This window comes from Antedon bifida, chromosome 1 (assembly GCF_963402885.1).
Source record: "Antedon bifida chromosome 1, ecAntBifi1.1, whole genome shotgun sequence".
In the NCBI taxonomy this organism is placed as follows: Eukaryota; Metazoa; Echinodermata; class Crinoidea; order Comatulida; family Antedonidae; genus Antedon; species Antedon bifida.
The window spans coordinates 31,794,228-31,819,667 of NC_136226.1; the positions used below are offsets into that span (position 1 = coordinate 31,794,228).

The 25,440-nt window shown below is 33.3% G+C and overlaps 4 protein-coding genes across 7 annotated transcripts; all 4 read right to left on the reverse strand.

Annotated features, from left to right (window-relative positions):
* Positions 1-105: 105 nt before the first annotated feature.
* On the reverse strand, positions 106-12,367 carry LOC144850508 (uncharacterized). 3 transcript variants are annotated; one of them, XM_078707794.1, is made up of 3 exons: positions 12,226-12,249; positions 1,249-1,375; positions 106-921 (listed from the first exon to the last, which is right to left on the reverse strand). In XM_078707794.1, exons 1-3 carry the CDS (start codon positions 12,232-12,234, stop codon positions 167-169), a joined length of 891 nt encoding a protein of 296 aa, XP_078563920.1. In that variant the 5' UTR covers positions 12,235-12,249; the 3' UTR covers positions 106-166. The 3 variants fall into 3 exon arrangements, with proteins under 3 accessions (XP_078563920.1, XP_078563933.1, XP_078563926.1); XM_078707807.1 differs by lacking the exon at positions 12,226-12,249 and adding an exon at positions 1,789-1,868; XM_078707800.1 differs by lacking the exons at positions 106-921; positions 1,249-1,375 and adding an exon at positions 10,131-12,043 and having other exon boundaries at positions 12,226-12,367.
* LOC144858721 (uncharacterized) lies at positions 2,531-4,421 on the reverse strand. Its single transcript, XM_078714821.1, has 3 exons — positions 4,406-4,421; positions 3,793-3,897; positions 2,531-3,470 (listed from the first exon to the last, which is right to left on the reverse strand). Exons 2-3 carry the CDS (start codon positions 3,878-3,880, stop codon positions 2,728-2,730), a joined length of 831 nt encoding a protein of 276 aa, XP_078570947.1. The 5' UTR covers positions 3,881-3,897; positions 4,406-4,421; the 3' UTR covers positions 2,531-2,727.
* Positions 12,368-13,219: 852 nt separating the features above from the next.
* LOC144850494 (uncharacterized) lies at positions 13,220-19,555 on the reverse strand. 2 transcript variants are annotated; one of them, XM_078707777.1, is made up of 3 exons: positions 19,442-19,555; positions 14,754-14,956; positions 13,220-13,986 (listed from the first exon to the last, which is right to left on the reverse strand). In XM_078707777.1, the coding sequence occupies exons 2-3, from the start codon at positions 14,893-14,895 to the stop codon at positions 13,232-13,234; spliced, it is 897 nt and encodes a 298-aa protein (XP_078563903.1). In that variant the 5' UTR covers positions 14,896-14,956; positions 19,442-19,555; the 3' UTR covers positions 13,220-13,231. The 2 variants fall into 2 exon arrangements, with proteins under 2 accessions (XP_078563903.1, XP_078563911.1); XM_078707785.1 differs by lacking the exons at positions 13,220-13,986; positions 14,754-14,956 and adding an exon at positions 17,785-18,843 and having other exon boundaries at positions 19,442-19,527.
* LOC144850526 (uncharacterized) lies at positions 15,440-17,217 on the reverse strand. Its single transcript, XM_078707815.1, has 2 exons — positions 17,084-17,217; positions 15,440-16,383 (listed from the first exon to the last, which is right to left on the reverse strand). The coding sequence occupies exons 1-2, from the start codon at positions 17,157-17,159 to the stop codon at positions 15,641-15,643; spliced, it is 819 nt and encodes a 272-aa protein (XP_078563941.1). The 5' UTR covers positions 17,160-17,217; the 3' UTR covers positions 15,440-15,640.
* Positions 19,556-25,440: the final 5,885 nt, after the last annotated feature.

Consider the following 25,440-nt stretch of genomic DNA (forward strand, 5'->3'; position numbering starts at 1 on the left):
TATTTGCCTTTAATACTCACTATAATTTGTAAAATTAATTCCATTTATAAAATGCTGAAAAAAAGATAGTAATTAGTTTGAAAATACTGTAAGACAAACAATATATCATGTAATATATTATACAATTTAATAATAAATTCTACTCTGCATATATATATGTTTTACATCACAAGGAAGAACATAGCTTGGAATTAAAATGTAATTGGCATCTACAAACAACATCGCTACCACACTTAACAGCTTCAAAATGTAGTAAATATTCATTTTGTGAACTCTGCCAAACTGTAAAAACAACTTCATCTCCTTCTAACGTTTCACCAAGATATTGAATAATAAACTTCTTCAACTTTGACCTTAAAACATCCAGGGTGATTACTGTAAAGGTTTTCGCCGCCACAGCCTCCTGCGCTAATTGAACACAGAATTTTAAATATGCTGTGTTATTTGTATGTTTATTAAGGTCAACGTCCTCTTCACAAATGATAAACTTTTTACAATAGCTATTCACTTCCGAGGAATTATTGTTAAATTGTACCATTGGAGGGATTTCTGGTTTGATCGCAGATGCATAAAAGTATATATTCTTTATTATATCTGGGAATGGTGTAGATTTCCGTGTTGCTCGATTCACACACACCATCTGAACATGGCATTTGCTAAAGCAATCGTCCGACACCATTATTTTGGACTCAAAAAGCATTGAAGACTTGCCGCAATATAACACAGTGAATAACCCATGTGTTGGCTGTACTGACAGAATGCTTTTACTGTTTAATTTGTCATCTACATCCACTTTCAAGTGCCTTACAAAAACAGTGTGATTTTCGAAAAACAGAGGGTGTTGCTCCTTCATCGTTAGTCTTAGGCCAACAGCTCGAATACATTGATGAGTAAACGCAATTTTCCATGGTAGAATATATCCTATAAAACAAATAGGAAAATGATAATAGCATGATGTAATTTTCACCTTTTTTTGGAGCCTTGTGGTCATAGCGCTTTAGAGAACATTTATTTTGGTTAGGAATCCTCATTAAAACTGGTAATGTCTAATATATCTTTTGTTTTTATAAAATTTTTATTTTAAAACACTAACAGTACACTCAATAACAATAATAATAAGTGTAATCTGTGCTCAAAACTTGACACTCTCACTGTGCAGTTGTTTTATGAGTGTTGTTATATCATGTCTTGGGAGAGAAGAGATACATGTTAGACAGTGTATGAATTGCACTATGTCTTACTACTAACCATGTTCATCAAATTCTTTTGCTGTATGTGTTCCAATATCAATTACAAATGTCTTGTTAGCAGTAGCTGAAGCTGGTGATGCCATAACCAATGCAGGTTGATAAACATATTTGCAACAAAAACAAGCCTGTAGATTGAGATAAATATATAATAATATGATATTATTATTAAATTTATTAAGTAAAATTTCAAAACCTCATCGAATTTTAAACCAAATTGTTACCAAATTATTAAGGATTTAGACACAAAACTATAGAAATAAATTATGTAGACTGCATAATACTGACAGTAGTCAGCTCGCATCGCTGCGGGTTAGGTCAGTCAGTGTTCTGCCTAAGAAGATGAATGATGCGGGTATGGCTAGGCTACAACAAGTACAAATAATCAGTACAGTCATTACATACAACATTGTCAGCTTCTACAAACTCAACACTCGGTTATCCATACTAGAAAAACATGCAAATATTAATTCTACCTAAAAAACAAACCCAAATGTTAGTAGTATACCTTTGTAGGCCTAATTATTAGTACAGTACTTACCACCGTTCCGAATTACAGAGAGGGGAGGAGGCGTGGCTTCGGTATGAACTTCAGCAACGTGTGCAGTAAAGCGTGAAAACTAAAACAAGAGCATGTGATGGGAAGTGGGCGTGGCAAATAACCACTAGTGTCACATGATGCCTGGATTAATGAATATTCATTAATCCATGCAGTAATTCCATAATATTAATTACTTCAAATGAATTTCAATTACTTTCCTTAATATTTATTTTTTTTTTCAAGTTTCAACACATTATGAGTACATATTATAACATACTGTACATTTATTGGAAAATTATATTATAAATGTATAGGCTTTACTGATTGAATGTTGAGGTATATTTATTTTTCCACACAAACTGAAGTCAGTCGAATTCTGATCAAAGTATACAATGCCATACATTTTCTTTAAAAAATGTTAAGACACATTAACAGTTATTAAAAATACATCAAGAGAAATGATGTAAAAAAAAACAATTATGCAAGCAGATATCATCTTTGTTCATTTTCATTCATTTATTTGACCAACAAACCATAAGATAAAATATACAGAGATAAATTGGTCAGGGACTGCTAAAGTAAATAATATTACTGTAACTACAAGAGTCAGCAGTCCCTGATCTTAACTAATTTATAATTTTATAAACAAATGTATTAAGTTGTGAATATACAAAAAAAGAACAATAATTATGTACAAAAAATTGAATTAAATATGCAAAAAAAAAAAGAATCGAAGATAATTATCAAGAAGGAAAGAGTGAATAGATAATAAAAGATGAGAAAAAGATTCAATCAATCTTATTCTTAAAATATTATTATTATTAGTAATTGTAGGAATGGTGCTTCCACTGTTTAGTTTTAAAAAAGTTTACAGTAAATCTAACAGATTATTATTTCTTTAACTTTGACAATGGTTATTTATAATCAAGAATATAAATATTACAATGAAGAAATTAATTTATTATCTAAATGAAATTGAGATCTGATAATGATGCTGTCACCTTTCTTTGCCTCAAAATGAATCAGATATTTGTTCTGTGAATCTTGCCACATATTAAAACATATTTCATCTCCTTTCACACTCTCGCCAAGATACTGTATAGTATAATCTCTCAATGGACTTTCTAAAAATTCTTGACATAGAATTTCATCAGTAATTGCACTGCTAAAAACAGTATCACATAATTTCATATATGCAGCATTGTTAGTATGCCCATTCGAATCAACATCCTCCTCTCCGATTATTATTTTTTTGCTATAAATAACCTGTTCTGTAGATTGTGGAGTTTCTAATAACGGAGGAAGTACGGGCCGTTTCTCGTGAACGGCGTACGCATAAATATTCCTCACGGTTTCATCGAACACAGCAGGTTTTCGAGTTTGTTTGTCGACGCCTATGCATTGAGCTGTACAAGTACTGAAGCAATGCTGTTCATTTTCTAAAATAAGACATGTGTTGCATAACAATGAAGAGCTACCTAAATAAGTTACTGTAAAATCTGCATGGACTGGCTGAGAGGATAAAGCACTGGTTAGATTTGTATTCACATGTGCTGTTTGGTGTCGTATATAAAAGGTAGAGTTTTTGAAAAAAGCATCATGATGATTTGCCAGTGATACTCGAAGTCCAGCTAAACGGGCGTATTGGTGAAGAAGAGCTAGTCTGGATGGATGAATGTAACCTGAAATAGATTGAAAAAAAGATTAAGTCATCAAGCACATCAAATTGGGTGTTCTAGATCTCTAGGTCCCACTAGAGATCATCGTAAGATTTTGTTTCACATACTGTACAGAGTACGGTATCTTACATACTAATATATGGGGCACATTAAAGGTGTGTAATTCATTATTGAAGTCCCTTGAAATCCAGGTCATTGTAATAAGCACATGTACATTGAATGCAGGCGGGTTACAGAATTTACTTAAAAATAAATGCTTGTCTGAACCAGGCTCTGAAATGTATTTTACTTGAATAATTTAAAGGAAAAAGTTGACATTTACTACCTCTTTTATTGAAGTCCCCCTGTAATAGTTTTCCAGGACCAATATTAACTTTAAAATTCTTCAATATGCTCATTCTTGTTGACGTCATTGTTTTTGGTTCTGTTTCTGTAAAAAAATCATCTCTCATTTCCTGCGATCCTTGAAATAATAAAACCTATTTTGATTTTGCAAAAATTTCATTTATTAGCTTCTAAGTTTTATGGTAATAGTAAATACCGTCACTCAGTTGATATTATTATGACTAAATAATAATGTTACATTTTTGCATAAATATTACCGGAAATTAACAGTTCTTTCCTCAGCGACCTTTCATCATAAGATTAGGCACAATACTGTAGTACTAGCCTTGCTAGGCCTCTACTGTACTTTAACTCTACAGCCAAGATTAGGTTGCTAAGCCTAGAGGGCGCGCGCCTACGCCCTAGTACTAGTAGTATAGCTCAGGCCTAGCTAGAGAGTTTAGTACTGCTGTTGTAGTAGCCTAACTAGACATTTTGCAACCTATACTTTGAAGTGTTTATTATGATGTTACAAGATCCTTAAATAATGTGTAGGCCGCCGAAATAATAATTTAATATTGAAATAAAAATGCGAAATAAAAAGTTGTACCTACACACAACTCATTCATAGAAGAACACCGCCCTCAAATGCTTTCAAAAGTTTTCCCAAACATTCGGTTTCAAAGAAAAACAGTACTGATTTTTAGATATTAGTCGCATTCGGTTCAATTTATCTCGGTCAAATCTATTTTTATACCTCCATGGTCAAATCATAAACATGAAACAGAAAGTAGTTCAATAAGTAATATTGATAACTATATTATTCTTGTAATCCTGAAAAATAATTCGTTTTCTTTTAAATTGTGTATATACGTCGGTATCACATTTACAATGTCATTGAAACTTGTTCAGCATCAAATTAAAAGAAATTACAGTTTTAATCACAAACATAATACAGTTTCAGAAAGCTAATACAATCTACTTTTGCTTTTATCTTTTATCAATCAATCAATCAACCAGATTGAGGCCTACGTTTTCTTAACGCTTTTCATAATATCGTATATTTCAGTTAGTGAAACATAAATACAAACTTATAGGCCTAATATGGATAATTATTATTATTAAAAGGTATGCATAATCCAAAGATAATTTAGTTAATTAATTAATTTATTTATTTATCATACTTCTACAAAAGCCATTTCTTTTTATACAAAGCAGTATAGCACTAATACTTAAGCGTGGTTCCCACTAGAGACGCAACGCAAGGACAACGCGCAACGCAAGCGAGTTGACCAATGACATTGATTGGTCAAATCACTTACGTTACGTTACGTCCTAAATAAATTAAACCAAGATTTAGAAATCTATTTAGGTCTGAATGCTAAATATAATTCACTGCACAGCAGGACTGAGTGGAAATGATACAATTCTGCCACTGGAAACAGAATACTTTCGATGATGTTCCAGTTACGTTCACCAAAAAACCAGACGTTTGTTGGAGAGTCCACGAGAACAGCATGAAGAGCGATAAACGTATCTGTAGCCAAAATAAACGCGTTACAAACAGCAAGGTACAAGAAACAATCACAAAGACGGTAGGATATTACCGATGAACGCAATGACGGCACTCGGCGACGCGCGGAAACAAAGAAGCATGTCTGCATTACAATCTGAACATAGTTTACGATGGAGTACGAAAAACAGAGAGCAGAATCAGTTACTGTGGCGTTAAAAACAGTGTTGTTATCATTATCAACAATCCTGATTTCCGGTGACGTAGAATTAAAGTAGTGCAATAATGTCGCAGATGTAATAGTCGTAAATGTGGTGACAAGAAATGTAGCTGTGACGGTACTGAAAAGAAGTTTTTCGCTTCCATCCAGGGCTTGTCTTCTGTCGTACCGAAAATGTGACAAATATCGGACCCCAAACATAACAGGAATGATTAACAGTACCTGATACACCAGTCTGAACGTGTGATAAATGTAAATGATAACAACCTCGGTACTCTGCAGCAGAAGCATGGCAGCAGATGTGATCAAAAGCAAGGAAACGAAGACAGAAAATAGCATAGGAAATGAGCAATGTCTTTCTTGGTGATGATGATCAGTGCGGCCAGAGTCTAGTTCGTCTTGATAATGATGTTCACCATTAGTCGTGGATTTACTTTCACTTGGAACGAGGCTGAACCAATGATGAAGAAATATTCCAATGGAGAGAATGTAGAACTCAATAGCAAACGGGTAGCATATGTCTTGCATGACATACACACTTTTGTCAAACAACCGGTTGCTGTTATAACATCCTACATCGTAGTCTCCTGATGTGTTCATCTTCAAACCATCACGATTTTGCCATGGTCGTGTAACAGCAAGTCGAACAGCACCAATATAGACCAAACCCTCCAGTAAAGCAACGAAATTAGCACTTACGAATAGCAAGAAAGAATAACAGAACCACGGACTGCTTGTAAACTTAGTGTTTTTGAAATAAACGAAAAATACAATCTGACTGCAGAAAAAAATGTTACAAACGCCACGAAGGACAAGATATAGGGTGTCGTCTTTTACGTATTTGTTTGTGTCATATTCGTTGACAAAAAATGGAATGCATGTTCCAACTTGAATCATATCAATTGAAAACATGAATAAAGTCATACTGCCAAATATGTAAATGCCAATCAAAGAAGGACTTGACTTCTGGTGACTTTTCTTAGGTGATTCATGAAGGATGTTTGGTGCATCATGTTGATCATTGATGGAGTTCACACCTTCCGTATTCAATGGCACAATATACGACATCTCAATCCATCTTCGTTTTGATTTCAGGAATTGTAACATGATTATAATAACAAATATTACAAACATAATCGTGAAGATTAATCTTACAGTCCAAATGGAACGAGGTGACACCATGCTTGTAAAAATCACAACTGATGCAAAAGAAGCGAACCAAATGGAAAGGAGAAGAGAGGCATAAAATCCGTCCTCTTTATCATCTTTTCCTCTTCGTCCGGTTCGAAGTAATTGGACCAGTACTTGCCCGAAAGAAATACTTTTGTGATTTTGTGAGTTCATCATCAGTGGAGAGTTGCCAGACATGTTGTAGATAGTTTTTAGCTAATCTTTAAATCTTTGGATTGTGATACAATTATTCCTCTGTCTGATTAGTTAGGAAAGTGACATATTTAGCTCAGTCTGAGTTATATTATGTTTATTATTTATAATCGAAAGCAATAACATAATAATATAGCTTTAGTTTTCACAATTTAAATGATAATTTAAATAAATAATTAGGCCTTTAATGGTATGATAAATAATAAAGTTTCATAAAAAACATAATTATTCGCTTGAAAGTTAGTTAGTTTTTATTCTTCTTTCGCTTATAATTTGCTCCTTCTTAAAGGTTAAATGTCACACTCAAGCAGAGTTTGATAATTTGTGACATGCGCAGGAAGAAGAAGAATGTTTGTCATAGATGATAAAACAAAGTAAGAATATGCGAGTTTACTTTATTATTAATAGTCTACAATGTTTTTATATTCATTTGTCATGAAGAATAAATAAAACAAAATCGGCATATTTGAAAGAATCTGCAGGAAATAACTAATTTAGAAACTAAAAACCAGATTCCTGCGGCGACCTCTGGTTTCTATGCAAATTAGAGAATGTTGTACGAAGGAATTCAAACTATTATTATACTCGTGATCTTGACAAATAAATCATTTTCTTTTTTACGAAAACTATTAAAACGTATGTAGGCCTACAGTATCACTTTACACGCCATTTACAGGCGTCATTGAAACTTGCTTTTATAATTCGAAACTCGTTCATCATCAAATTAAACGAAATTACAGATTTAATCACAAACTTACTGCAGTTTCAGAAAGCTAATAATAGAAACTGCTTTTGCAAGAATCTTTTATTCGAATCAACTAGGCGCGCAAGATAATTAGCATAATAATAACGTCTCTTGTATAACATTTATATTATTTCATATATTTTCGTAAATATGATCTCTCTCTACTAAATCTATTATTTGCCATGGTGACAATTTTTTATTCGATAAACCATTTATCTATAATCATAGTTTCGGCTAAAGATATATATATATTTCGCAAGCTTTTCCACCTACACAGAATAAAAAGTACATTTCTTCATGTTGGGAAATTTAAAATTAAAACTTAAAATAAAGATTTGTTATCTTTGAGTGCACATGCATGATACATATCAGAAGTTACTTAAAGCTACCTTATCTACTGTAATCATAGGAACTTAAGTGTATTAATGTGAAGAATTGTACTTCTAAGAGTTGCAAATTATCGTTTCTTTACAAACGCAAGCATAGCAATAATTATCCATAAAACATTTGGTAGAAGAGATCTATTTAGGTCTGAATGCTAAATATAATTCACTGCACAGCAGGACTGAGTGGAAATGATACAATTCTGCCACTGGAAACAGAATACTTTCGATGATGTTCCAGTTAAGTTCACCAAAAAACCAGACGTTTGTTGGCGAGTCCACAAGAACAGCATGAAGAGCGATAAACGTATCTGTAGCCAAAATAAACGCGTTACAAACAGCAAGGTACAAGAAACAATCACAAAGACGGTAGGATACAACCGATGAACGCAATGACGGCACTCGACGACGCGCGGAAACAAAGAAGCATGTCTGCATTATAATCTGAACATGGTTTACGATAGAGTACGAAAAACAGAGAGCAGAATCAGTTACTGTGGCGTTAAAAACAGTGTTGTTATCATTATCAACAATCCTGATATCCGGTGACGAAGAATTCAATTTGTGCAATAATGTCGCAGATGTAATAGTCGTAAATGTGGTGACAAGAAATGTAGCTGTGACGGTACTGAAAAGAAGTTTTTCGCTTCCATCCAGGGCTTGTCTTCTGTCGTACCGAAAATGTGACAAATATCGGACCCCAAACATAACAGGAATGATTAACAGTACCTGATACACCAGTCTGAACGTGTGATAAATGTAAATGACAACAACCTCGGTACTCTGAAGCAGAAGCATGGCAGCAGATGTGATCAAAAGCAAGGAAACGAAGACAGAAAATAGCATAGGAAATGAGCAATGTCTTTCTTGGTGATGATGATCAGTGCGGCCAGAGTCTAGTTCGTCTTGATAATGATGTTCACCATTAGTCGTGGATTTACTTTCACTTGGAACGAGGCTGAACCAATGGTGAAGAAATATTCCAATGGAGAGAATGTAGAACTCAATAGCAAACGGGTAGCATATGTCTTGCATGACATACACACTTTTGTCAAACAACCGGTTGCTGTTATAACATCCTACATCGTAGTCTCCTGATGTGTTCATCTTCAAACCATCACGATTTTGCCATGGTCGTGTAACAGCAAGTCGAACAGCACCAATATAGACCAAACCCTCCAGTATAGCAATGAAATTAGCACTTACGAATAGCAAGAAAGAATAACAGAACCACGGACTGCTTGTAAACTTAGTGTTTTTGAAATAAACGAAAAATACAATCTGACTGCAGAAAAAAATGTTATAAAAGCCACGAAGGAGAAGATACAAGATGTCGTCAGTTACGTGTTTTCTTGTGTTAAATTCGTAGAAAAAAAATGGGATGCATGTTCCAACTTCAACCATATCAATCGTAAACATGACAAGAGTAATACTGCCAAATATGTAAATGCCAATCAAAGAGAGACTCGACTTCTGGTTCTTCGTTTCAGATGACCCATTCTGGTTTTCTGAAGCATCTTCACGTTGATTGTTGGAGCTGTTACTTTGTGGACAATCCAATATAGTCTCAATCCATCTTCGTTTTGATTTCAGAAACTTTAACAAGACCATAATAACAAATATTATATAAATTATCGTGAAGATTAACCGAATAGTATAATATAGATGATGAAGTTTCGTCATGCTTGTAAAAATCACGACAGCTGCAAAAGAAGACAACCAAATGAAAAAGAGAAGCGATGCATAAAATCCGTCCTCTTTATCATCTTTTCCTCTTCGTCCGGTTCGAAGTATCTGGACCAGAACTTGCCCGAAAGAAATACTTTTCGGATTTTTGGAGCTCACAATCAAAGGAGAATCAGACATATTTATAGTTACAGGCAGACCAATCTTAAACTTGCTCTTTATTTGATTCACTATTCTATTGTGTGATTCACGAAGAAAGTGGTATCATTACTTATATCGTCTTAAGTTATATATTAATAATTTAATAATCGAAAGCAAATAAAAATAGATTGTTTGTCTGCTTTCACAACTTAATAACTTATAATTTCGATTAGATAATCTATAAAAAAAAAGCTGAACGTCCCTTAAATAAAGTGTTTTAAAAAAAAAAAAAGAAAAAAAAAGTGTTTTTTAATCAGTGTTTTTATTGTAGACGTAGATGTAGATAACAAACTTATAATATATATGCTTTGGTCATACTATAGGCCTTCTATATTAAGGATTACAATTTATAAAAGTTAGTTATTAAATGTTATTTTGAAAGTTCAATATCGTCAACAAATGTAGGTTACTAATCAAACTTATATAACATCCTTTGCAACATTATTAAAAGTTTGATAACCTGGTATCAACAACACTGTCCACTAGAAGTTGTGATTGGTCAATAAGCTACTCACGGTAGTAACCTGGTACGCGCGGCACGCTGAACATCCGGTGATTCGGCTCGAAGAAGACGAATTATTATTTATTCGGCCTAACTGTGTAAATAACTTATCATTGCGAACCAAGAGGAAACCTTCGAAAACCATACCCGGTTAAACATTAATTTTTCAGATATAGGCCTACATGCAACATTGAAATAGAGGAGACTATAGTAGGCCTATTATTCAAATTGTTTATGTTTGAATTGAAATCTAGTTGACATCTAAAAACAACATTTTCCTGTTTCTTTGCCACAAAATTAAGATGCTCTTGTTTTAAATCTTGCCACATTGTATAATGTAATTCATCTCCTTTCAGTGTTTCGCTAACGTATTGAGCAATATAACCTCGTAACTGACCATTTAAAATATCTGGTGTAACATATGTGAGTATTTTATCAGTGTTGCTCGTAAAATATGATTGGTTCAGAGGTTGTTGAAGACTGACTGACGGTGGGGGATTTTAACTTCTTTTTAACTTTTAATTAAGTTTGTGAAAAGGACAAACTATTAAATATTTACTACTTATAATTATCTTTGTTCAGATATTTAAATGAAAACTTGGCGTCTAAGTGTTATTTTCTGATTTCATTAACGTAAGTGATATGACCAATCACAAGCGATGGATTATTCGAACTGTTGCTTGTCATTGGTCAACACGCTTGCGTTGTATCTATGTTCTTGCGTTGCGTCTCTAGTGTGAACCAAGCTTTAAGGACTGATATCTATGCTACGTTCAGAGTGAGGTACACAATTTATCACGACATCTGGTCTAAGCCTAATGACGTTTACATATAGCGATAAATAATAGTTCTACAGTATCATATATATGGAAATATTATTCAAATTGTTTTAGGATTTGAATTGAAATCTAGTTGACCTCTAAAAACAACATTTTCCTGTTTTTTTGCCTCAAAATTAAGAAGATGATCTTGTTTGAAATCTTGCCACATTGTATAATGTAATTCATCTCCTTTCAATGTTTCGCTAACGTATTGAGCAATATAACCTCGTAACTGACCCTTTAGAATATCTGGTGTAACATATGTGAGTATTTTATCAGTGTTGCTCGTAAAATATGATTGGACAACGTCGATGCAAAACTTGATATATGATGATTCATTCGTGTGTTTGTCTCCATCCACATATTCTTCGCCAACGATTACTTTGTTGTTGTAGATATCATCTGAAGATTCAGGAGTTTTAGAAAGATCAGTGAAATGAGGTTTTTGCGCATGTGCAGCATATGGATACCTATCTCTCCATTCTTTTGGTATTGCGCACGGTCGTCTGCTTTCAACATTAACACATATAATTTGTGTATTAGATGTACTAATACACTTTTGCTGTTTTTCCAATATCAGCTTACTACGGCAAACAATCGAAGATGTCCCAATATACTTAACGCTATGCGTACCGTATATAGGTTCTGATATCATATCGGTGGTGATATTCTCGTCGACGAATCCTTGCTGGTGACGTACAAAGTAGCATTCTTGCTTCCTTGAAAAATATAAGTTTCTATTTGAATTTTTGAGAACTTCTTCGTGAAGTTGTGCATGTCTTGACGGACGGACATAACCTGCAATATGAAATTATTATAAATATAATTTGTACATTCGGAAAGTATTTAAGTAGAACTATATAAATTTTAGGACTGATCGATATGATAATGAACACAAGTTTAGGATTTTTAAAATCCATTCGTTCATGAGATAGGATTCCAGAATTAGACACCTACAAAGAACAACTAAACGTTCCTACCTGCTTCATTGAAGTCCTCCTTCCTCAGTTTTTCACCGCCGATAGCAACTCTAGTGCTGTTTGTCGATGCCATTCTTGTTAACATATCTAAGCCAGCTCGTTTCAGCTGTACCCTTTGAAGCATTGATGTTATGGTGAACATTTCGGATGATGATAGATGAAGAGCAGTGTTGGTTCAGAGGTTGGTGAAGACTGACTGACTGAAGGTGGAGGATTTTAACTTCTTTTAAACTTTTAATTAAGTTGGTGAAAAGGACAAACTCTTAACTATTTACTACTTATAATTATCTTTATTACTTATGTTCAACCCGCGTTTGTATACCGTACCATATTGTTAAGTTATATAATATACTGTTTTGAAGGTTTGCATGGCGAAATCAAATGTTGATACAAATTTTGCAGTACACCACGTATATTAGTTCTGAAAAGAACTGTTGAGTTTCTTAACGTTTCTATCAATATGCTTTGATCGTCCTCACTCCTGAGGACGATCAAAGCATATTGATCGAAACGTCGAGAAACTAAACAGTTCTTTTCAGAACTAATATACGCGGTGTACTGCAAAACTTATATCAACATAATTATATTATACTGGTAAGCTTCTTTAACCCGTCTAACCCCGAAGAATACCTTAAAAGCTTTTTTCAACGTATGTATTAAAATAAAAACATATTACCGATTTGTCTGCTGCTTTTACAACATGTGTTTAGATATTTAAATTAAAACTTGGCGTCTAAGTGTTATTTTCTGATTTCATTAACGTAAGGTATATGACCAATCACAAGCGATGAAATATTCAAACTGTCGCTTGTCATTGGTCCACTAGCTTGCGTTGTTCTTGCGTTGCGTCTCTAGTGTGAACCGAGCTTTAAGGACTGATATCCATGCTACGTTCAGAGTGAGGTGCATAACTTATCGAGACATCTGGTCTAAGCCTAATGAAGTTTACATATAGAGATAAATAATAGTTCTACATGTAGCATAATTATATATATGGAAATATAATTCAAATTGTTTTAGGATTTGAATTGAAATCTAGTTGACATCTAAAAACAACATTTTTCTGTTTCTTTGCGACAAAATTAAGAAGATGATCTTGTTTTAAATCTTGCCACATTGTATAATGTAATTCATCTCCTTTCAGTGTTTCGCTAACGTATTGAGCAATATAACCTCGTGACTGACCATTTAGAATATCTGGTGTAACATATGTGAGTATTTTATCAGTGTTGGTCGTAAAATATGATTGGACAACGTCGATGCAAAACTTGATATATGCCGCTTCATTCGTGTGTTTGTTCACGTCCACATCGTCATCGCCAACGATTACCTTTTTTCTGTAGATCTCATCTGAAGATTTTGGAGTTTCAGATAGATCCGGGAAATTAGGCTTTTGCGCATGCGCAGCATATGAATGGGCATCTGTGAATAATGTTGGTATTGGGCACGGTCGTCTGCTTTCAAGATTAACACATATAACTTGAGCAATACATGTACTAATACACTTGTGTTGTTTTTCCATTATCAGCTTACTACGGCAAACAATCGAAGATGTCCCAATATACGTAACGCTATACGTACCGTGTATAGGTTCTGATATCATATCGCTGGTGATATTCTCGTCGACAAATCCTTGCTGGTGACGCACAAAGTACGATTCTTTCTTCGTAGACGAGTAGTAGTCCTCTGGCAATGCTGATTGCAAACCGCAAATACGAACTTTTTCGTGAAGTAGTGCATGCCTTGACGGACGGATAAAACCTACAGATAAATAACTATAATAATAACGACTTAATTCGGAAAGTCTTCATTAAGTAAAAGTATAATGTAAGTTATAACAAACCATGCTGATATGAAAAATATAATTTTGCTGTAATTTTGAATATTAATATATAAATAACTAGCGATAGCAAGGTCATGGGTTCAAATACTCCCTCTCATTAGTTTTTTTTTTCTCATGTCAGATCAACTACCAAAATAATTTATATTTTATTTATTTATTCAGGTATATAGTAAAAAACATGCAGCCCGAAGGCTTAAATATTTAATTTACAAAAATATATATATGGAATACAAATTCAAAATTGATACAAAACATTAAACCAACCAGCAGTACACTACAACATTCTTATTTTGAATTGAGCAATTTATGAATACATTACATTGCTATTTAATACAATAAAACTCATAATAATAATATTAGGTTAGTGTATAGTTATACTATGTGCTACAGTATAACAATACTGGTAGGATATTCTTCATTATCAAAACATTCCTTCTTTTTTTAAAGAATATTTTAAATCACAACTCAGAAGACACTTAAACTGAATTTAATGAATATAAATGAAGCCATTTAAAAGGGGGCGGGGAAAAGAAGAATATAATTAAATTGGACATAAAAGGATTCTAAAAGAGCCTATTATCTCTCACACTATTAGTATTACAATGTGTACATAGGAACTGATCTTAATACGTTTGATCGTGGTATAGGAAGCTCGGATTAGAATACAACAACTAAACGTTCCTACCTGCTTCATTGAAGTCCTCCTTTCTCAGTTTTTCACCGCCGATATCAACTCTAGTGCTGTTTGTCGATGCCATTCTTGTTAACATGTCTAAGCCAACTCGTTTCAGCTGCACCCTTTGAAGCATTGCTGTTATGGTGAACATTCTGTTTTGGGCATGCGTAGAGTAGGCTCTAGCTGTTTTGGTTCTCAATAGTCAGGTGTACCTATTGAAAATGAATACAATAATTATGTGTAATCATAGATAATGGTGTCTGTAATATTTATACATAGTTATTATCGCTCAATCATTTTCCAGGATTTTGTTGAATAGCATACCATGTAATACTGTAGTAATATTAAATATAAAAAGTGACGTTTCACCAGCTTTCGTCCGATCGCCTGAAGAAGTATGTTCCCGCTTTTGTCCATACCGCCTTTCGAATTAGTCCCCGATTTCGTTTATTTAAAGCAAATTCCAAAAATATATTAATATTTTCTTATTATTCATGTAATTTTGTGATTATAAGGATGGGTGAAAATCTCTGGCATAAAATTCGAAAAGTGCAGGATAATTTAGATGTTTTTTCTTGTACATTATGACATGGTATAATGATGGTTATTGGTAAATAAATTAATCTGTATCTGTAATTGGTTGGTGTTTTAGCTTTGAAAACGCGGTGACTGAATATATGTACATGACAACATGCTTACTTTTTATTAAATTTATTGCGAAACAAAAGAACAAAACATATATTATAATTACACATGTGCATTAAACAACTTCTGTGAAAAATAGTTAAATAAATTTATTATAACAAATATGTGGGTAACGCTACTGAATCGTTGAAATATTATATACCGTGCATAGATATGTTCCCAAGCTTTAGTTTAGGACTACAGTGACTATATCATAGGTTAGAGGTTAGATGATGTAGTTTGAACCGACATCTGAAAACAAGAACTCCGTCTTTCTTTGCTTCAAAGTGGAAAAGATATTTATTTAGAAAATCTTGCCACATTGTATAACTGACGTCATCACCTTCGAGAGTTTCACCAATATACTCGCATGTAAGCTTTGTTAATTTACATTCTAACAGCTCGTGAGTAATGTTGCCAAATATTTTATCATTAATGCTATTTTTAGCAACTAAAACACAGAACTTAACATAAACAGCTGCATTCATATGTCCGTTCAAGTCAACATTTTCTTTACCAACCACCATGGTTTTCTCGTACATTTTCTGATCTTTAGATTGCATAGTTTCTAACTGTTCGATCTTTGGTTTGATTCTTTGAACAGACTCGTACATTTGTACGAGTTTTTCTGGCAAAGGAACGGGCCTTCTTGTTTCAAGATTAACACAAACTCCTTGTTGAATCATGGTACTAATACACTTTTGCTGAGTTTTCAAAATCACTTCAGACTTGCATAAAATTGAGGTTCTACCGACATATGTCACAGTAAACACACCACATAATGGTTGCGATACCATGTCTGTTGTGATGTTGGCATCTATAGATAATTGTCCATGGCGTAAAAAGAATCTGTTCAACTTGGTAACAGAGTCGGCATCTTCCTCTAACGATAACTCTAGACCAGTATTTCTGATCTGCTCATGGAAGACCAGGTGACGAGATGGATGAACGAAACCTAAATCAAGAAAATAATTTGATTCTTAGAAAATATGAACTTTCGAAGTAAGGACGCCTAGCCTGATGGACACAGGTATGATCCACATATCCGTATTACTTCCTGACTTGCATACTTCTTCCGTTCAGATGGGAATTTATTATCTATTAAAATACATTAAAAAGTACCGAACTTTGACGATGCATTTCTCTTGGTTGCCTTTCTTGTTTTGATTTTTGCTTGTATACACTTTAATTCCACAATTCTTAATTATTTTACACACAGTACTCAGTTGGTCGCTTAGCCTGCTTTCTCGTTGTGATTTTCTTAATTCTTTTTTTCTTCAAGAAATTACACTACATACTTAGTTAGTATTTGGCAATAAACCGGATACAGTATATTAATTATATTAACAAAGGCATATGTGCCGGTGAACACGAAGGCATGCGACAAATCAATACGTATGGTGTCATTTCGTAATACAGTATTAATCATCGTAACAAAATTTCGACCGCGACCGATTTTATGGTAGGCGGCCGGTTCGACAAAAGGATCACTGTATGCCAACTTAGACCAGTCTTAGTAGGCCCCTACTGCAAGCTAACTAGCAGGTATAGAGTGGTTACGTAACGCGTTTCGTACGGAAGCATGTTTCCTATGTTATTAACTTAGAGTAGGCCTACAATAGGCTTACAAGTACTTCTGATTAGACCAATCTTACCACTTTTATTGAAATCCTGCGATGAAAGACGTCCGCAATCCTCAATGTTTAAAATGAAAACGTTCTTCGACGCCATGATTCGATAAATAGAGCCCGTATGTGATGAAGGTCATGGTCATTCGCTGAGACGTGTAATGGTCGAATGATTTAAGTTACCAACTTATCAAAATGATCAACAAAATAATAGAATACCATGATGTAACATACTTCATTAAATTGTTTGTTTTTAAACTTCTTTCAAACCTATACCATGGGGACGTGATTAGACAAAAATAATTTATTTAGTCTTCCTTAAATAATTTTTACAAATTTTATTTTCAGTTCTTTTTCACGGAAGTTGATTATTGTTATGTTATTGTGTTTTATATTACGTTTTTGGATGCGTAAAATGTTACTTAATTTTGAGATAATTTTGCCATAAATTAATGATCATAGTTTTTACCTAATTTTTATGAAATAAATTAATTCATTGATTGTATAGTGAAAGGCAACTTTACGTGCAATATTTGATAAGGAATACTCGTCATAATAAACACATATTTATTAAATCTTTTACACCAATTGCGTTCTGACGTGACACACACAAGATAGCATTTTGAAACATGTGCATGTAATAGGCCAACTAAATAATCAACTTTCTATATCAATACATCATCGTACAACTCAACACATGTTTGTTAAAATGAAGTTATCAAAATATGTATGAAAAAAGAAGCATTTTTATTTGTTTTCATCTATTTATTTGACACAATCGGTCAAGGGGTTCCATAACACGATAAATATAATTATGAAAATATTTAAAAAATTTACATTATTTCTTTCAAAGAATAAAAATATATATTATTAGTATACACGTGAGACGACCTTATAGGCCTATTGTTTGAAGATCATTCAAAATTAATAGGCAAATAAAAATTAATAAGACGGTAACTGAATCCCAATTGAGATATATTACATTAAGAACAAGCCTTTGTACTCTGAGGTACATTTATGTCAAATAATTGTAGTTTACAGGGAAGATACGAAATGGTCTAAATTGAGCCGACATCTGAAAACAGGAACGCCATCTTTCTTTGCTTCAAAGTGGAAAAGATATTTATTTTGTGAATCTTGCCACATTGTATAACTGACGTCATCACCTTCGAGAGTTTCACCAATATACTCGCATGTAAGCTTTGTTAATTTACATTCTAACAGCTCGTGAGTAATGTTGCCAAATATTTTATCATTAATGCTGTTTTTAGCAACTAAAACACAGAACTTCACGTAAACAGCTGCATTCATATGTCCGTTCAAGTCAACATGTTCTTTACCAACCACCATGGTTTTCTCATACATTTTCTGATCTTTAGATTTCATAGTCTCTAACTGTTCGATCTTGGGTTTCGTTCCGAGGGCATCTACACGAGGTGCATACATTTGTACGAGTTTGTCTGGCAATGGAGCAGGCCTTCTCGTTTCAAGACTCACACAAACCCCTTTTGCAATCATCGTACTAATACACTTTTGCTGGGTTTTCAAAATCAGTTGAGACTTGCATACAAATGAGGTTCTACCGACATATGTCACAGTGAATATACCACATAATGGTTGTGATACCATGTCTGTTGTGATGTTGGCATCTATAGATAATTGTCCATGGCGTAAAAAGAATCTGTTCAACTTGGTAACAGAGTCGGCATCTTCCTCTAACGATAACTCCAGACCATAATTTCTGATCTGCTCATGGAAAACCAGGTGACGAGATGGATGAATGAAACCTAAATCAAGAATATGAAAACAATTTTACAGTTTACTGTAGGCTACTGCTTGTACATCTTTAAACTTTATTCTCAGAAAATACGAACTTTTTTCATCTAGCCTGGTGGACACATATCCGACTTGCATAACTTCTTCCGTTCAGCTGGGAATTTAATATCTATTAAAATACTTTTAAAAAGTACCGAACTTTGACGATGCATTTCTCTTGGTTGCCTTTCATGTTTTGATTTTTGCTTGTATAGGCCTACACTAATTCCACAATTCTTAATTTTTTTTTTACAAATTACAGTACTCAGTTGGTTGCTTAGCCTGCTTTCTCGTTTTTTGTCTGAAAAATACGTATGGTGTCATTTTGTAATATTAATATTCATCGTAACAAAATTTCGACCGCGACCGATTTCATGGTAGGCGACCGGTTTGACAATAGGATCACTGATGCCCACTTAGACTAGTCTTAGTAGGCCTCTACTGCAAGCTAACTAGCAGGTATAGAGTGGTAACGTAACGCGTTTCGTACGGAAGCATGTTTCCTATGTTGGTAAATTGGAGTAGGCCTACAGTAGGCTTAAAGGTACTTATTATTAGACCAAGGCTTACCACTGTTATTGAAATCTTGCGATGAAAGACGTCCACAATCCTCAATGTTTAAAATGAAAACGTTTTTCGACGCCATGATTCGATTAATACAACCCGTATGTGATGAAGGTCATGGTCATTCGCTGAGACGTGAGATTTGTAATGGTCGAATGATTTATTTTACCAACTTATCAAAATGATCAAAAAAATAAAATAAGCTCCACACACCCCACTTTTCACGTTTTACCGCACCCCTTTATGCAAAATGCAAGTGGCTATTCAACTTAACAAATTAACATAATCAATAGTATTTATAGAATACCATGATGTAACATAGTTCATTAAATTGTTTTTTTAAAGTCTGTCAAACTTATACCATGAAGGACATGATTAGGCAGTACAGTATACAAAAATAATTTATTTAGTCATCCTTCCAAAAATTAACGTTTAATATTTTATTTTCAGTTTTGTTTTCGCGGAAGTTGATATTATTTTTATGTTATTATGTTTATCTTTTTTTAGAAGCGTAACAGTTAAGTTGATCCACAAATTAATTATCATAGATTTTACCTAATTTTTATGAAATAAATTAATTCATTGATTGTAGATAGAAAAGCCCACAAATCCGCAACTTTACGTGAAATATTTGATAAGGAATACTCGTCATAATAAACAACACATATTTATTAAATCTTTTACACCAATTGCGTTCTGACGTGACACACACAAGATAGCATTTTGAAACATGTGCAAGTAATGACCAACTAAATAATCAACTTTCTATATCAATACATCATCGTACAACTCAACAAATGTTTGGTAAAATGAAGTTATCAAAATATGTATGAAAAAAGAAGAATTTTCATTTGTTTTTCATCTATTTATTCGACACAATCGGTCAAGGGGTTCCATAACACGATAAATATAATTATGAAAATATTTAAAAAATTTACATTATTTCTTTCAAAGAATAAAAATATATATTATTAGTTTACAAGTGAGACGACTTTATATTGTGTAAAGATCATTCAAAATTAATAGGCAAATAAAAATTAATAAGACGGTAACTGAATCCCAATTGAGATATATTACATTAAGAACAAGCCTTTGTACTCTGAGGTACATTTATGTAAAAGAATTGTAGTTTACAGGGAAGATACGGAATGGTCTAAATTGAGCCGACATCTGAAAACAGGAACGCCATCTTTCTTTGCCTCAAAGTGGAAAAGATATTTATTTTGTGAATCTTGCCACATTGTATAACTGACGTCATCACCTTCGAGAGTTTCACCAATATACTCGCATGTAAGCTTTGTTAATTTACATTTTAACAGCTCGTGAGTAATGTTGCCAAATATTTTATCATTAATGCTATTTTTAGCAACTAAAACACAGAACTTCACGTAAACAGCTGCATTCATATGTCCATTCATATCAACATCTTCTTTACCAACCACCATGGTTTTCTCGTACATTTTCTGATCTTTAGATTGCATAGTTTCTAACTGTTCGATCTTGGGTTTCGTTCCGAGGGCATCTACACGAGGTGCATACATTTGTACGAGTTTGTCTGGCAATGGAGCAGGCCTTCTCGTTTCAAGACTCACACAAATCCCTTGTGCAATCATCGTACTAATACACTTTTGCTGGGTTTTCAAAATCAGTTGAGACTTGCATACAAATGAGGTTCTACCGACATATGTCACAGTGAACACACCACATAATGGTTGTGATACCATATCTACTGTAATGTTGACATCTAAAAATACTTGCCCATGGCGTAAAAAGAACATTTTTAGCTTTAGAATTGAGTCACACTCTTCTGCTCCTAACGATAACATCAGACCAGTATTTCTGAGCTTCTCGTGAAACACCAGGAGTTGTGATGGATGAATGAAACCTAAATAATAAAAAAGGAAACTTTGATAATGACCTTTGATCTTAAACATAAGTTAGCGTGGTGCTCTCAATATCTTCACTCTTTACGTGTTACTGTTCTTGAGCTATGGAATTTTGTACTCCTGTATTCTTCCGAAATAAAAGATTAAATGAAATGTTCCATGAGATGATTGGTCAAATCTTTTTTTGTTTCGTAAAATAATAAGCATGAGTCGACAGTTCTATGTACCATCTGTTAAAACAATTATATGTAAATGAAGGACAATTAATTAGCATAAAAGAGAAAGTAAGCAGACAAACAACCAACGTGAGCTAAATAAAAGACTGTTTAGATTCTGATAAAATGCCTTGTTATAGGCTATGCTTATGCTCATCCTAATGGTGGTATTATATATAATTATTTTTGTTTTTAATCGAGTATAAATATCTTTTACTATATTTAGTATTTTATCATACTGAAAACGCGTGACGGCTTCGATATTCAGAAGGTTTACAACGTTTTTTACAGTCTCTTCCTTTGTTGTACGTCCGCCTCATAAATTGTACTTTTTATTGTACTTTTTTTGTTATTTTGATGGAAATAAATGTGATTGAATAGCCTGCATGAGACAACAAATACAATTGTTAGAGAATATGTCATGATAACCCATAATATCCAGTAAATTCACAGAAAATAAACAATACCACACTCACCAAACAAGATAAAAAGATCAGTATCACCTGCCACTTACTCGAACTAGTCTTAAAATTAATACCCACAGAACCTAAACTCTGGAATTCTCTCCTTTTATCTCTTAAAAAATCTCATAACTGTGCTTTATTTAAACGTCAATTTAAACTATTATTGGTTGAAGGTTCTTTGTAAATTCTTTTATTATTTACATATTTGGATATTTCTTAAATAATTTATATAATCTATTTTTACTTTTTTTAGTTTTAGACATGTTAAACTTATGTGTTAGATAAAAGATATGAGTTAAATTGTTGTTTTTTTGGAGTTTCTAATTGTGTTATTTTATTTATATTTTATTTTGTTTTGTTTTGAGGAGCCTATTCACCTCAAGCTTTGCTTTCTTTTAGGCTCCTCCACTTTATGTTTATATATTTGTAAAGTGAAATAAATAAATGAAATAAAATTAAATAACTGTTCTTGGTATAGTTTTAAGTAGGCTACCTGTAGTAAGAACTTGGTATCAGCACACCTTAACTTGACTAGGTGTGGTTTATTACCTATAGTGTCACAATTAAAAATACCAGAAGAAACTTACCACTTTTATTGAAATCCTGCGAAGAAAGTTGTCCGGAATTCTCAATTTTTACCATTTTAGCATTATCCGACGCCATGACTGTTACGGTATATTGTATTTTATAAACTGCCTGGTTTTTTTTTTGTCAAAAAGCCTGGATTGTAAATGGTTGAATGATTTTATCAATTTTATCAATGTATTTACTGTCGCCCTCTGCTTATACCTTCATAAAAGTTTACTTTTCCACCTACTTTTAACGTTGAAATGCGCGTACCCCTAAAAATCAAACACAAACCAGATGATAAGTTGCTCTAGATCTAGTATAGTATTTCTTTATCGTAGCAAGGCAATCCAACAGGGTGCTGTCGAGCGCCGGTGATCAAAGGGTTTATCTGTGGCTGCGACACGATCAGTTCCACGCCCCTTAACAGACACCGCGCGTTGCGGAGAATTATGTACACACAGTACCTGTTAGTATTTGTCGCAGCCAGACATAAGATCAAAGACTGTTACGAGTTCCTATCTTGGCAATGTGAGCTCAGTGTCCTGTTGTTTTATTGCATTTATTATAGCGATGCATCCAACCATCATCTTGATTACAACATTAATTCGGATTATAATTATTTTAAGTAAGGGAATAAACTCGCCCGCATTATTTTTTTCCTATTAAGTTAAGGCAAAATAAGGAATAATGCAAGATACAAATTGTTTTCAATGATAAATAATTACAAGATGATTACAGACCTATAGGATATACTTCCTAAATATAACTGGACTTATCGGTACCCCTTTAAATAATAATAATAATCTCTTTCAAGTCAGTAGTACAAAAACATAGATGGGCATCGAAACAAGGGCTCCGTTTTCTTTGAAGTCTATACCACTCGACCAAACACTTAGCTTAGCGCAACGCGAGGTATTTGATCTATGTCCATGCTTAGCGTTCCCTATAATGGCATAATGCGTTTATGCACAAATTCTGAATTGCTTGAGCATTCACCACCATTATTTGCTAGTCTTAACAACTTAACTGTGTATGATATTCATAAGTTATCAAAAGGTGTTTTCATGTACAAATTTAAGAATAACTTATTACCAGCTAACTTTTCTAATTATTTTGTTAGAGTAAACTCAGTTCATAATTATGGCATCAGGTCCTTTGATACTTATCGTCCTTATAATTTTGTTACCGATATGGGTAGAAACACTATCAGAGGACATGGTCCAATTTGGAACAGTATTGATGCTTCTATTCGTAATTCATCATCTGTCAAAGTATTTAAAAAGTTGTATAAAAATAACTTGTTCTTAACTTATCAATGAGTGTTACAAATATGTTTACATTTACATTGTTCTTTTGCTTCTTTTGGTTTTATCGCACTATCTTTGAGTTCATATGCCAACATGTTTAGCTAGTATTGTCTCGTCCTGTGCTTCAATTATGTTTGTATCATGTATTAATTATTTTGTTAAGGTGGCCAAACACTGTACAAGTTTTGCTCTTTTTTGGTCATCCTTCCATTTTTTATGCATATATTCATTTACACTATGTTTTATATTGGAAAATAAAAACTGAAACTGAACTGAAAACTAATATACCATTCATTTTTAATCTCATGAATTATGATTTCTACTATAGCCCGAGAGAATTCTGCCACCCTCCCATTTTTCATTTCATTTCATTTCAAAAGACATTTATTTTCCTCCATAGCAATACAGTACAAAATAATAAACAAAAATGGTAAGGAATATAAAAAATGAAATAGATGTTTGTTGGATAAAACAACAGAAAAGTGAATTTAAGAAAATTGGCTATGGAGGAAGGCATAATCCCGAGAAGATGAGGAAATCTTGTGCTGGGTATGCCTATGCAAATAAAATGGATAATTGAATAAGAGTGGAAATAAAGAGAAACAAACAAGACAAAAAAACGCACAGAAAAGGAAAAATAAAAAATAAATAAATTAATTAATTAATTAAAAAAAAATAAATAAAATAAATAAATAAATAAATAAATTGATAAAAAATAGATCAATCAAATTGTAGAATCAGAAAATAAAACTCAAAAACCACAGTAGATCAATGTTCAGCAGCATAAATCAAATTGCGACATTCGATTGTTGTCTTTTTAATACTTTAACATTAGGTGTTGTTTTAATTTTTTGGAAAATAAAGAAATTGAAACAGCATTTGTAATTGGGGGTGGTAAACTGTTCATCATTGATGGACCGGAGTATCTAATACTGTTTTGAAAATAATTGGTGTTGTGGATAGGTATGTGTATATTAGTTCTAGAACGTGTAGGGTAATTGTGAATAGAAAAATTCGGAATAAACATATTGTTTAAATGATTTGGAGAAGTGGAATGCAGGGCGGAGAATACAAATTTGCCTTGTTGCATTATGTTTATATCAATGAGTTTGAGGAGATTAAGTTTGGAAAATAAATGGGAAGAATGGGACCGCGGTGGAGCGCCAGATATAATCCTGATAGCCTTCTTTTGTATAATTTGCAGTTTACTGAGGTTGGATACGTAAGTATTGGCCCAGACAATGTTACAGTAGCTCAAATAGGGAAGAATGAGGGAGCAGTAAAGGGTTCGAAGAATATTAAGGGGTACAAATGAGGATAACCTAGAAATGATACCAACGCTTTTGGAAGTTTTATTCTCTACTTCTTTAATATGATTTTTCCATGTTAGATTGCTGTCCATAACTACACCTAAAAACTTAGCTGATTGAACACAAGGTATATCATGGTTGTCAATGGTAATTCTGTTGGCTGATAAGTCAATAGATTTTAATAGTTGTGGGGTCCCAAAGAGGATGAAGCTACATTTTTTATGATTAAGAGAAAGTTTATTAGCTGCAAAAT